This window comes from Pongo abelii, chromosome 3, assembly GCF_028885655.2.
Source record: "Pongo abelii isolate AG06213 chromosome 3, NHGRI_mPonAbe1-v2.0_pri, whole genome shotgun sequence".
Taxonomy (NCBI): Eukaryota; Metazoa; Chordata; class Mammalia; order Primates; family Hominidae; genus Pongo; species Pongo abelii.
The window spans coordinates 114,509,741-114,523,062 of record NC_071988.2 but is presented as its reverse complement, the minus strand read 5'-3'; the positions used below and the strand labels follow the sequence as shown (position 1 = coordinate 114,523,062).

The following is a 13,322-nucleotide window of genomic DNA, read 5'->3' as shown; positions in this document are numbered from 1 at the left end:
ACCATTCAGATTAACTAGAGGAGTGGCAATCTTATGGGGGAAATTTACTATTAGCCAACAACGTTGTAGAAAGAATGTGACTATTATATTATTGGGAGACAATTCTCCATAGGTCTCCTGTGTTGCTACACATTTTGAAGACAGGACTTCTTATTAGGGAAAAAGACACATGGATTCCCCAAGCTCAGGGTTTCTTAGCTGCCATACAAGCCCATTACACATATGGTATCACTTGAACTGCTCCACATTGCATTGTGGGACTTGAGGGGAAGAGAAACAGACATTACTATGAGGGTCATGCTGCTTGCTGTACCATGAGTAATAAAGTCTCTCTATACAATCTAACAGCCTAGTATTTTCCACCAGCATCCATGAAAGTGATGCAGGCTAACCTGTTAGCTTGCAAATAGGATAAAATTCCCAACCTTTTACAATTTCTGACAGCATTACATCACAAAAGTTAGCTGTAAGATATCCCGGGACTATAGTTTTTCAGCCAGGAATATTGCACTCTCAAATTTGGTATTCTATTTGCAAAGAAAAAAGAATAGTTATTGAGCCGGGCAGGTAAACAAAGCTTGAGAGCCATCAGAGTTTACCTTACAAAGCCAGGTGGCTTTCTCAAATTTCTGCATAAACCTTTACTGGGCCAGAAGCATTAATCCAACAACAAAATGATTTATTTGAGGTTGCAAAATTTCTACTTTTGCCCACAAGGAGAAGGCAGCTATTTCTGTTACAGATAGTCAGCCTATTTTGTCCCAATGACTTTCTCATGTCCATGCTTTCAATAATAAACAAACCTTCCTAACTGACATATAGTATTTTCCCTTGGCGTTAGTATGTTGGAATTCTGAGGGCTTGAAGTCACTTTACTGAAAATGATTCTATGTAATTTATACACTTATTTTTTATTTCACAATCTGCTGGAAATTAATCTTATTCTTATATCTATGATGTTAAAATACTGTCATGGTTGAAAGCAAGGACATGAAGAGATCATTCATATTTGAATTGGGGCTTCTCCACTTACTGGAAGTTACCTGACCTCCCACTACCTCAGCTTTTTCATTTGTAAAAATAATAATAATAATAATAACTACTACAAAGGGCTATTATGAGGAGTAAACGAGATAATACATGTAAAGTACTTAGAACAGAGGCTGGATATAGTAAATGTTCTTTATTAGATTAGCCCTTATTATTACATTCTTGGGTGATAGTTTATTGCAACTCCTTTATACTGATAAATGATTAAGATCATAGGCTCTGTCAGACTTTAAATCTCTGATCTGATACTTCCTAGTTATGTTTTTTGTGAACAAGTTACCTATCAGTTGTTCCTGTCTCCCTATTTGTAAAATTGTGACAGTAAAGTTCTTACTTCAAGAGCTACTGAGACCAAATGACATGATATCTCATTCTAGTGTCTGACAAATTAAAATGCTCAGAGATATTATTTTTAATATCTTAATTGCTGCAATATTTGATCACACTTTCTGTTGGTAGGGGGGCTGTTTCACACATATTTTTGCCTCTTGAAATACTATTAACTTCCATAATCAAGACTGAAGTCATTCCATAAAGCCTTCCTTAATCACCGGTGCCAAAATTAAACACTTCTTTACACACCAGTAGCACTGAGTTTACATCATTCATAACACTTAACCCACTATTTTCTCTATTAAGAAAGACACATCTTTTGTTAATTGTAAGCTTATTAAAGACTAAGACTATGTTTTGTAATACTTTTTATCTCATAGTTTGCATTGCACTGAGCAAGTGAGCAATGAATATTTCCAGAAGGATATATTTTTAAAAGCTGAACACTTCCTAACCTATTTTCAAGCCTTTTAAAACGTGTCTTGAATCAATCCATTCAAATAAAGTTTCCACTTTTTTTTCATATTTTCATCTGTTGACTTAGAATCAAAGATATCAATTTTCTTTGTTAAGGAATTTAAAGTAGGCATTTATATTTTGCCCTTAATTATAATTAACTGCTTTTGAAAAGGAGGTTTCTCTAATTAACTTGATATAGAAGTCTAAATCTTTTTAAAAAGTATATATTTTTTCTATACAAAATACATTTTCAATAACATTTGGCCCCAGGAAGCTGCCTAATTCCATCCATAGATTCCATCCATAGTTAATCCATTTCTTAATGAAAGCAATTCTTCATAACGAAGACAAAAGACACATACAATTCCAATGTTTGAACTTAAAATGATGACACTGATGAATGGATAAGTAAATACAAGTAGCCCTCTTCAAAGTACAAGGTATTTGGATAGCTTGATGTTTATTTTGGACTCTAGTCCAATGCTTTACTTGCAAGATTAATTGTAAGTATTAAAGGGAAATTTTCTTTCATTAAACAAGGGCATTACTGGAAATAATGTTAGTGATAGAAGCAGAAATATTTTTCATAAATTATTAAGCTAAATAAGTGAAAAAGCAAGTTTATCCCAAAAATAAAAGAAAATTCCTAAAGCAAACCTCAGATCTAACAGATGACCCAGTCATACATTATATAATTATTCCATCTTATTTACTCAAATAAAAACTCAGGAGAAAAGAATAAGAAATTTCAAATATGTATAAATGATTCTGTGACTATGTATTTATTTAGTATATATTTTCAAAATATAGTTATCTCACCCATAATAAAAATGTCTTCTTTTATACAAATTATCTGACTATAATATATGTAGGACTTGGAAACAAACTAACAAGGAATTTTCTTTCTTCATGGTCATTTATAATGAAAGAGTCATATTCTTGTTTTAATGTTGAGAAAATGCCTTAATCCAAAGTTCCTTTTCTGTTCTAAATCCCAGCACTTTGGGAGGCCAATGTGGGTGGATCACGATGTCAGGAGATAGAGACCATCCTGGCTAACACGTTGAAACCCCATCTCTACTAAAAATACAAAAAAAAAAAAAAAAAAATAGCTAGGCATGTTGGCACGTGCCTGTAGTCCTAGCTACTTGGGAGGCTGAGGCAGAAGACTCTCTCGAACCCAGGAGGTGGAGGTTGCAGTGAGCCGAGATCGCGACACTGCACTCCAGCCTGGGCAACAGAGGAAGACTCCGTCTCAAAAAAAAAAAAAAAAAAAAAGTCACTTTCATAGTACTAACTGAAAATTGTTCTCCCCCCTTAAATAAAGAGTTACTGTTTTTAAATTTATTTCAATATATGTTTGATCAGAGGCCATAAGAATATCATTTAAGTAAAAAAAGAAAATACCATTTAAGTTATAAAGGCCACAAATAATCTAACTGTAAGAAAATCAACAGTCTTATTCAGCATGTTGATTCCAAAGAGTTTATTATGTTCACTAAATAATCCTATCAGGGAATTTCAGGCTTGTGTTGAGATCAATCCTTACTTTAACTGATGAGCCAATTATTTTTAATATCCTTTTTGTTTATTTTATTCATTTCAGTCTCTTAGACTTTGTTCTGTGACCCCTTAATAACGTGAATTAAGCAACAAAAATAAGGATTTCCGTCCTGGAGACAAAGGAGTGTGTTTCCATAGAGTGCCAGACTTTGGCTGAAGCCTACCCACCAAGTTTAATAGGACTCTGGCTGCCAAAACCCCATGCAACCATTGAATATTTAGGGCTAAATGTAACTGCCACTTGCTCTCCCTCCCTGGGAGTCCACAGGAGCTCTTTCTTATTTGTTGCTTCCTAGATTTCTGCCAACTTGTTTGTTCTCAATTCTATTGATGGCACTTTCTGGCCGACTCTTGTGTAACTGTTCTCCAATATTGTTCACATTGCTGGGTAGCTTAGGACAAGAAGGCATTTTTTAAGATATTTATTTACTTATTTGCAAAGAAAAATGTTATGCTACAGAGAGTTAAATCCTCTCTGACTTTCTTTTCAGAAAACTGTAAAAACTGAACCCATCCCTACTGAACAGAAAATTTTTCCAAGACTCCTTCTCAAGACATAACCTCTAAGAAAACACATGTTTCAAAATAGGCATTCTTTATCAAGATCTGTTCATTTCCCCTCATTTGGTCATACTCATCTCTATTTTATTTCTGCCACAAATAAGAGGGAATCTATAGATTAAGATATCTGGGATCAGTCAGTTAGAAAAAAGGTAGATAAATTCAGAAAAAATAAATGTAAACAAAAATATTATTTTGTTTAGTTTTTAATGAAGTACCAGTAAATATACTGAGACAAAGCATTTTATTCTCAAATTATGATAAATTTAGGGACAATGCTTTGTGTTTTACCTTGGAAGATTAAAGAATTTTTTTTTTTACTACTTAGTACTTTTGTGAGACTTCCTACTGTAGACAACATATAATATGAACTGTATGGTGATATAATTTTAGTGACTCCAAGGAGTTAAGTACTGAGTAGGTATTAAAGTCTACACAAGGGTGTAAGCAAGATTTGTCAGATTTCATTTAACCAATTAATGGAAAGAGGTAAATTTTCAGTGTTCTAGAGTTATCCAATATGATCTTCTGCATTATAGAGAGGAATACATTTTTTTTTGAAAGGGAAGAAAGACGGTGTTGTTTTCATGACTAAATTCCCATTAGTTGAAAAATCAAGATGTATTGGAATCAGATTCTCCCTAGAAACATTTGTAAACTAAGCATTAAGTAGGTACAGGTATTTATATTTAAAGTTGACTTTATACCAAAATGTTGGACTTAAATACATTAACACAATTTTCAGTTGCTGCTATGTTTATAAGAATATGACAAGACAAGAAAACCACAAATAACAATGAGTAAGACCCTTGAAACTTTTAAGATTTAATGAAATTGCTTCTCATGCAAATATCAGCTTACAAAACCTACACAAATTATAAACACTTACCATATTCACTATCATAGAATATAATGAATTTCTGCCAGGCATACTCTGTGACCACTCTTAGGATAACGTCATGCAAGTAGACAGGTGGGCGAACTGAGAGAGTGTAGTCATCATTCCTGTTGCTCCGGGTGAGTCCACAGCCACTCCTTGGGGTCCCAGCTGTTGAGCGCTGAATGAAGAGGTGTGGGATATGCATGGCGTCTGCCAAAGACTGGAGGGAGCCTGCTGACGTGCAGCCAATGGAGCTGACCAGGGCCAAGATGCCTTGATTCATAAGTTCACAGGCTGCAAGAAAGCACAGTAATATTCAAAATGTCAATAGGTTTCACATATTTTTCCCTTTTTGAGAAGCACTGGATGGATAAAGCTTACAGATTTTTTATATAGCTATGCAAATGTTTTAGAAAGGAACATTCTATATGAGGAGATCCTCAAATTACAAAGCACTATTAGTATTTCAAGAATTCTGCTCTTATTAGCTATGTGACCTTGTGCAAATCACTTGGCTTCTCTTCGCTCGGTTTCATCTGTAAAGAGGGTAAAATAGCATGAATCTTGCAGGATTATTGCAAGGATAAGAGAAAACACAGTGTCTGTTATTTGCCTCTCACATGATAGATATTCAATTAGTGGTAGATAAACTTTTATAATTATCAATTTATAATTCAGAGAAAAGATAATTCCCTACTGAAGGCATAATACAAGTTTTCAAAAAGTAGATAATATGTAAACCGATGAATAAACAGAAAGATGAAGGTTTGGAGGAAAGCATTTCTGGCCACAGAAAACAGGACAATTCTGATATCTAAAAACTTGATGACATTGCCCCTTTCCATAAACTGGAGAAACAAAAATGTTTTTGTTATTTTCCTTGACAGTAAGAAAGCTTAAGTTCAAATCAAATCAATTCAAATACTACATTGTAGCCAGTGTCTCATTCTGGTTCCTAGATCAACAATTTATAATTCCTACTCTATGGTTACAATCTATTTTTATTTCACTTTAACTCTTCTATGTGCATACCTCAAAATGTACTTAAAACTAGATCAAATATAAATTATACGTAAATGTAAAGAAATTGCATACACAGAAAAAAGAGTGAAGAGGTAATATTTCGTAATGGCAATCTTTGAAGATAAAAAATTAAAATTAATTCAAAAATCAGTACAGAAGAAATCAATGAAAAAATTATTTTCATTTTAGAAGCTCATTTGTTATAACTGGTTCAGCCTTATTTTAGATTTTAGGCATTCTAGGTATAACATTCTTAAGATTCAAAATTTATTATAGATTGTTTTACATAGTTCTTTAAAAACTTAAAGGAAAACTTAATGGTAAGTTCTTGTATATAATTAACTGGCCAGTTAATGAAGGCTGATTTAAACTGCAAGCTTAAAAGTGCTGTACTAATGATAAGCATATCATCATCAAATAAATTTATTATTATTAATTTATTAAAGCTAAGCCAACCAATACATGCAAAATAAATGAATAATTATTAGAGACATATTTTTCAAGCATTGCCTCATGAAAGAGATTATACTGATTTCCAATAAATGTGAAAGCATCAACGACGGATTTTTCTTTTTTTTTTTTTTTTTGAGATGGAGTCTCCCTCTGTTGCCCCGGCTGGAGTGCAGTGACGCGATCTTGGCTCACAGCAACCTCCACCTCCTGGGTTCAAGTGATTCTCCTGCCTCAGCCTCCTCAGTAGGTGGGATTACAGGCCTGCGCCACCAAGCCCAGCTGATTTTTTTTTTGTGTTTTTAGTAGAGACAGAGTTTCACCATGTTGGTCAGGCTGGTCTCAAACTCCTGATGTTGTGATCTGCCTGCCTCGGCCTCCCAAAGTGATGAGATTACAGGAGTGAGCCACTGTGCCTGGCCCGGATGGATGCTTCTTAGACCATAACATTGTGAGGTCTAATTTTAGCAAAAATCGTATGTTCTAGTCATGTTCATGAATTCAATTTTCATAGAAAATAATATGTTTATACTTATAATTTCAATGAAATAATGCAAAAAGAGTAGCCAAATTTTTATTTCATTATTTTGGTATACATGACCATTAATGATTTATATAAGCAAATAGTAAGTCACTTTTTAGAAGAGATTTTGGTTTGTAGCATTTCAAATCAAAATAAGAAAGTGCCTTAAGGGGTACACAGTTGGAGTCAATCTTTAGATTACACTAATTACAGGAAATTAAGTAAATATAATATTTTACATACTTCTACCACAAAATTTATACAGTTATAAACATTGAAATTTGGGGAAAAATTTACTTTCAGTATTATATTCTGTCACATGTGACATGACAGGAAAATTATCTGTTTTAATCATCAGATTTAGAAGGATATATTCCAAAATGAAAAGTCATATACTAATCTTGCTTGTAGATAAATTTGCTTTAGCATAAAATCTTGTTTCTTCCAACCTATGGTTACTTCCTACTAATCCCCATTAGTAAGGACACAAACTAAGCGATACTAAAACCAGTTAATTTTGTATTAAAAAAACCTTTGTTTTTGGATTACTATTTGGTATTACCTATTGTGCTATTCATATTAGCAAGAATAACTGAAATTTTCCTATAAAATCAAAATCGGAATAATCAAAAATTGCAGCCAGAAAACATCAGGCCTAAAAGATAATTTAGAGATCATGCAGTCTAAGGATGGGAAATTGGCTTTACCTGCTGTGCTTTTGATGACTTGTTGGTAAATTGGCATCCTGGAACACTATTTTGAGAGTTTGAGACTCAATAAGAAAAAGTACCAAAATTATTTTGTCAGGTTTCTCATAGAAAGAGAGTGGGAGGAGGGGAGGAGCCAAGATGGCCGAATAGGAACAGCTCCGGTCTACAGCTCCCAGCGCGAGCAACGCAGAAGACGGGTGATTTCTGCATTTCCATCTGAGGTACCGTGTTCATCTCACTAGGGAGTGCCAGACAGTGGGCACAGGTCAGTGGGTGAGTGCACCGTGCGCCAGCCGAAGCAGGGGCGAGGCATTGCCTCACTCGGGAAGCGCAAGGGGTCAGGGAGTTCCCTTTCCAGGGGTGACAGATGGCACCTGGAAAATCGGGCCACTCCCACCCGAATACTGTGCTTTTCCGACGGGCTTAGGAAACGGTGCCCCAGGAGAGTATAGCCCGCACCTGGCTCAGAGGGTCCTACGCCCACGGAGTCTCGCTGATTGCTAGCACAGCAGTCTGAGATCAAACAGCAAGTCGGCAGCGAGGCTGGGGGAGGGGCGCCCGCCATTGCCCAGGCTCCCTTAGGTAAACAAAGCAGCCGGGAAGCTTGAACTGGGTGGAGCCCACCACAGCTCAAGGAGGCCTGCCTGCCTCTGTAGGCTCCACCTCTGGGGGCAGGGCACAGACAAACAAAAAGACAGCAGTAACCTCTGCAGACTTAAATGTCCCTGTCTGACAGCTTTGAGGAGAGCAGTGGTTCTCCCAGCACGCAGCTGGAGATCTGAGAACGGGCTGACTGCCTCCTCAAGTGGGTCCCTGACCCCTGACCCCCGAGCAGCCTAACTGGGAGGCACCCCCCAGCAGGGGCAGACTGACACCTCACATGGCCGGCCAGGTACTCCCACAGACCTGCAGCTGAGGGTCCTGTCTGTTAGAAGGAAAACTAACAGAAAGGACATCCACACCAAAAACCCATCTGTACATCACCATCATCAAAGACCAAAAGTAGATAAAACCACAAAGATGGGGAAAAAACAGAGCAGAAAAACTGGAAACTCTAAAAAGCAGAGTACCTCTCCTCCTCCAAAGGAACGCAGTTCCTCACCAGCAACGGAACAAAGCTGGACGGAGAATGACTTTGACGAGCTGTGAGAAGAAGGCTTCAGATGATCAAATTACTCCGAGCTACGGGAGGATATTCAAACCAAAAGCAAAGAAGTTGAAAACTTTGAAAAAAATTTAGAAGAATGTATAACTAGAATAACCAATACAGAGAAGTGCTTAAAGGAGCTGATGGAGCTGAAAACCAAGGCTCGAGAACTACGTGAAGAATGCAGAAGCCTCAGGAGCCGATGCGATCAAATGGAAGAAAGGGTATCAGCCCTGGAAGATCAAATGAATGAAATGAAGCGAGAAGGGAAGTTTAGAGAAAAAAGAATAAAAAGAAACAAGCAAAGCCTCCAAGAAATGTGGGACTATGTGAAAAGACCAAATCTACGTCTGATTGGTGTACCTGAAAGTGACGGGGAGAATGGAAACAAGTTGGAAAACACTCTGCAGGATATTATCCAGGAGAACTTCCCCAATCTAGCAAGGCAGGCCAACATTCAGATTCAGGAAATACAGAGAACGCCACAAAGATACTCCTCGAGAAGAGCAACTCCAAGACACATAATTGTCAGATTCACCAAAGTTGAAATGAAGGAAAAAATGTTAAGGGCAGCCAGAGAGAAAGGTGGGGTTACCCTCAAAGGGAAGCCCATCAGACTAACAGCGGATCTCTCGGCAGAAACCCTACAAGGCAGAAGAGAGTGGGGGCCAATATTCAACATTCTTAAAGAAAAGAATTTTCAACCCAGAATTTCATATCCTGCCAAACTAAGCTTCATAAGTGAAGGAGAAATAAAATACTTTACAGACAAGCAAATGCTGAGAGATTTTGTCACCACCAGGCCTGCCCTAAAAGAGCTCCTGAAGGAAGCGCTAAACATGGAAAGGCACAACCGGTACCAGCCACTGCAAAATCATACCGAAATGTAAAGACCATCGAGACTAGGAAGAGACTGCATCAACTAATGAGCAAAATAACCAGCTAACATCATAATGACAGGATCAGATTCACACATAACAATATTGACTTTAAATGTAAATGGACTAAATGCTCCAATTAAAAGACACAGACTGGCAAATTGGATAAAGACTCAAGACCCATCAGTGTGCTGTATTCAGGAAACCCATCTCACGTGCAGAGACACACATAGGCTCAAAATAAAAGGATGGAGGAAGATCTACCAAGCAAATGGAAAACAAAAAAAGGCAGGGGTTGCAATCCTAGTCTCTGATAAAACAGACTTTAAACCAACAAAGATCAAAAGAGACAAAGAAGGCCATTACATAATGGTAAAGGGATTAATTCAACAAGAAGAGCTAACTATCCTAAATATATATGCACCCAATACAGGAGCACCCAGATTCATAAAGCAAGTCCTGAGTGACCTACAAAGAGACTTAGACTCCCACACATTAATCATGGGAGACTTTAACACCCCACTGTCAACATTAGACAGATCAACGAAACAGAAAATCAACAAGGATACCCAGGAATTGAACTCAGCTCTGCACCAAGCGGACCTAATAGACATCTACAGAACTCTCCACCCCAAATCAACAGAATATACATTTTTTTCAGCACCACACCACACCTATTCCAAAATTGACCATATACTTGGAAGTAAAGCTCTCCTCAATAAATGTAAAAGAACAGAAATTATAACAAACTATCTCTCAGATCACAGTGCAATCAAGCTAGAACTCAGGATTAAGAATCTCACTCAAAACCACTCAACTACGTGGAAACTGAACAAACTGCTCCTGAATGACTACTGGGTACATAACGAAATGAAGGCAGAAATAAAGATGTTCTTTGAAACCAACGAGAACCGAGACACAACATACCAGAATCTCTGGGATGCATTCAAAGCAGTGTGTAGAGGGAAATTTATAGCACTAAATGTCCACAAGAGAAAGCAGGAAAGATCCAAAATTGACACCCTAACATCACAATTAAAAGAACTAGAAAAGCAAGAGCAAACACATTCAAAAGCTAGCAGAAGGCAAGAAATAACTAAAATCAGAGCAGAACTGAAGGAAATAGAGACACAAAAAACCCTTCAAAAAATAAATGAATCCAGGAGCTGGTTTTTTGAAAGGATCAACAAAATTGATAGACCGCTAGCAAGATTAATAAAGAAAAAAAGAGAGAAGAATCAAATAGATGCAATAAAAAATGATAAAGGGGATATCACCACCGATCCCACAGAAATACAAACTACCATCAGAGAATATTACAAACACCTCTACGCAAATGAACTAGAAAATCTAGAAGAAATGGATAAATTCCTCAACACATACACCCTCCCAAGACTAAACCAGGAAGAAGTTGAATCTCTGAGTAGACCAATAACAGGAGCTGAAATTGTGGCAATAATCAATAGCTTACCAACCAAAAAAAGTCCAGGACCAGATGGGTTCACAGCCGAATTCTACCAGAGGTACAAGGAGGAGCTGGTACCATTCCTTCTGAAACTATTCCAATCAATAGAAAAAGAGGGAATCCTCCCTAACTCATTTTATGAGGCCAGCATCATCCTGATACCAAAGCCGGGCAGAGACACAACAAAAAAAGAGAATTTTAGACCAATATCCTTGATGAACATTGATGCAAAAATCCTCAATAAAATACTGGCAAACAGAATCCAGCAGCACATCAAAAAGCTTATCCACCATGATCAAGTGGGCTTCATCCCTGGGATGCAAGGCTGGTTCAATATACACAAATCAATAAATTTAATCCAGCATATAAACAGAACCAAAGTCAAAAACTACATGATTATCTCAATAGATGCAGAAAAGGCCTTTGACAAAATTCAACAACCCTTCATGCTAAAAACTCTCAATAAATTAGGTATTGATGGGTCGTATATCAAAATAATAAGAGCTATTTATGACAAACCCACAGCCAATATCATACTGAATGGGCAAAAACTGGAAGCATCCCCTTTGAAAACTGGCACAAGACAGGGATGCCCTCTCTCACCACTTCTATTCAACATAGTGTTGGAAGTTCTGGCCAGGGCAATTAGGCAAGAGAAGGAAATCAAGGGTATTCAATTAGGAAAAGAGGAAGTCAAATTGTCCCTGTTTGCAGATGACATGATAGTATATCTAGAAAACCCCATTGTCTCAGCCCAAAATCTCCTTAAGCTGATAAGCAACTTCAGCAGAGTCTCAGGATACAAAATCAATGTACAAAAATCACAAGCATTCTTATACATCAATAACAGACAAACAGAGAGCCAAATCATGAGTGAACTCCCATTCACAATTGCTTCAAAGAGAATAAAATACCTAGGAATCCAACTTACAAGGGATGTGAAGGACCTCTTCAAGGAGAACTACAAACCACTGCTCAAGGAAATAAAAGAGGATACAAACAAATGGAAGAACATTCCATGCTCATGGGTAGGAAGAATCAATATCATGAAAATGGCCATCCTTCCCAAGGTAATTTACAGATTCAATGCCATCCCCATCAAGTTACCAATGACTTTCTTCACAGAATTGGAAAAAACTACTTTAAAGTTCATATGGAACCAAAAAAGAGCCCGCATCGCCAAGTCAATCCTAAGCCAAAAGAACAAAGCTGGAGGCATCACGCTACCTGACTTCAAACTATACTACAAGGCTACAGTAACCAAAACAGCATGGTACTGGTACCAAAACAGAGATATAGATCAATGGAACAGAACAGAGCCGTCAGAAATAACGCCACATATCTACAACTATCTGATCTTTGACAAACCTGACAAAAACAAGAAATGGGAAAAGGATTCCCTATTTAATAAATGGTGCTGGGAAAACTGGCTAGCCATATGGAGAAAGCTGAAACTGGATCCCTTCCTTACACCTTATACAAAAATCAATTCACGATGGATTAAAGACTTAAACGTTAGACCTAAAACCATAAAAACCCTAGAAGAAAACCTAGGCAATACCATTCAGGACATAGGCATGGGCAAGGACTTCATGTCTAAAACACCAAAAGCAATGGCAACAAAAGCCAAAATTGACAAATGGGGTCTAATTAAACTAAAGAGCTTCTGCACAGCAAAGGAAACTACCATCAGAGTGAACAGGCAACCTACAAAATGGGAGAAAATTTTCGCAACCTACTCATCTGACAAAGGGCTAATATCCAGAATCTACAATGAACTCCAACAAATTTACAAGAAAAAAACAAACAACCCCATCAAAAAGTGGGCGAAGGACATGAACAGACACTTCTCAAAAGAAGACATTTATGCAGCCAAAAAACACATGAAAAAATGCTCACCATCACTGGCCATCAGAGAAATGCAAATCAAAACCACAATGAGATACCATCTCACACCAGTTAGAATGGCAATCATTAAAAAGTCAGGAAACAACAGGTGCTGGAGAGGATGTGGAGAAATAGGAACACTTTTACACTGTTGGTGGGACTGTAAACTAGTTCAACCCTTGTGGAAGTCAGTGTGGTGATTCCTCAGGGATCTAGAACTAGAAATTCCATTTGACCCAGCCATCCCATTACTGGGTATATACCCAAAGGACTATAAATCATGCTGCTATAAGGACACATGCACACGTATGTTTATTGCGGCATTATTCACAATAGCAAAGACTTGGAACCAACCCAAATGTCCAACAATGATAGACTGGATTAAGAAAATGT

At 37.2% G+C, this 13,322-nt stretch overlaps 1 protein-coding gene across 2 annotated transcripts in view; it reads right to left on the bottom strand.

Annotated features, from left to right (window-relative positions):
* Positions 1-13,322, bottom strand: part of GRID2 (glutamate ionotropic receptor delta type subunit 2) — a 1,495,815-nt gene that overhangs the window by 702,312 nt on the left and 780,181 nt on the right. For both annotated transcript variants that reach the window (XM_024246001.3, XM_054554182.2), the window contains exon 3: positions 4,856-5,140. In XM_024246001.3, coding sequence (XP_024101769.1) covers positions 4,856-5,140 — 285 coding nt within the window. The remainder of the gene's footprint in view (positions 1-4,855; positions 5,141-13,322) is intronic.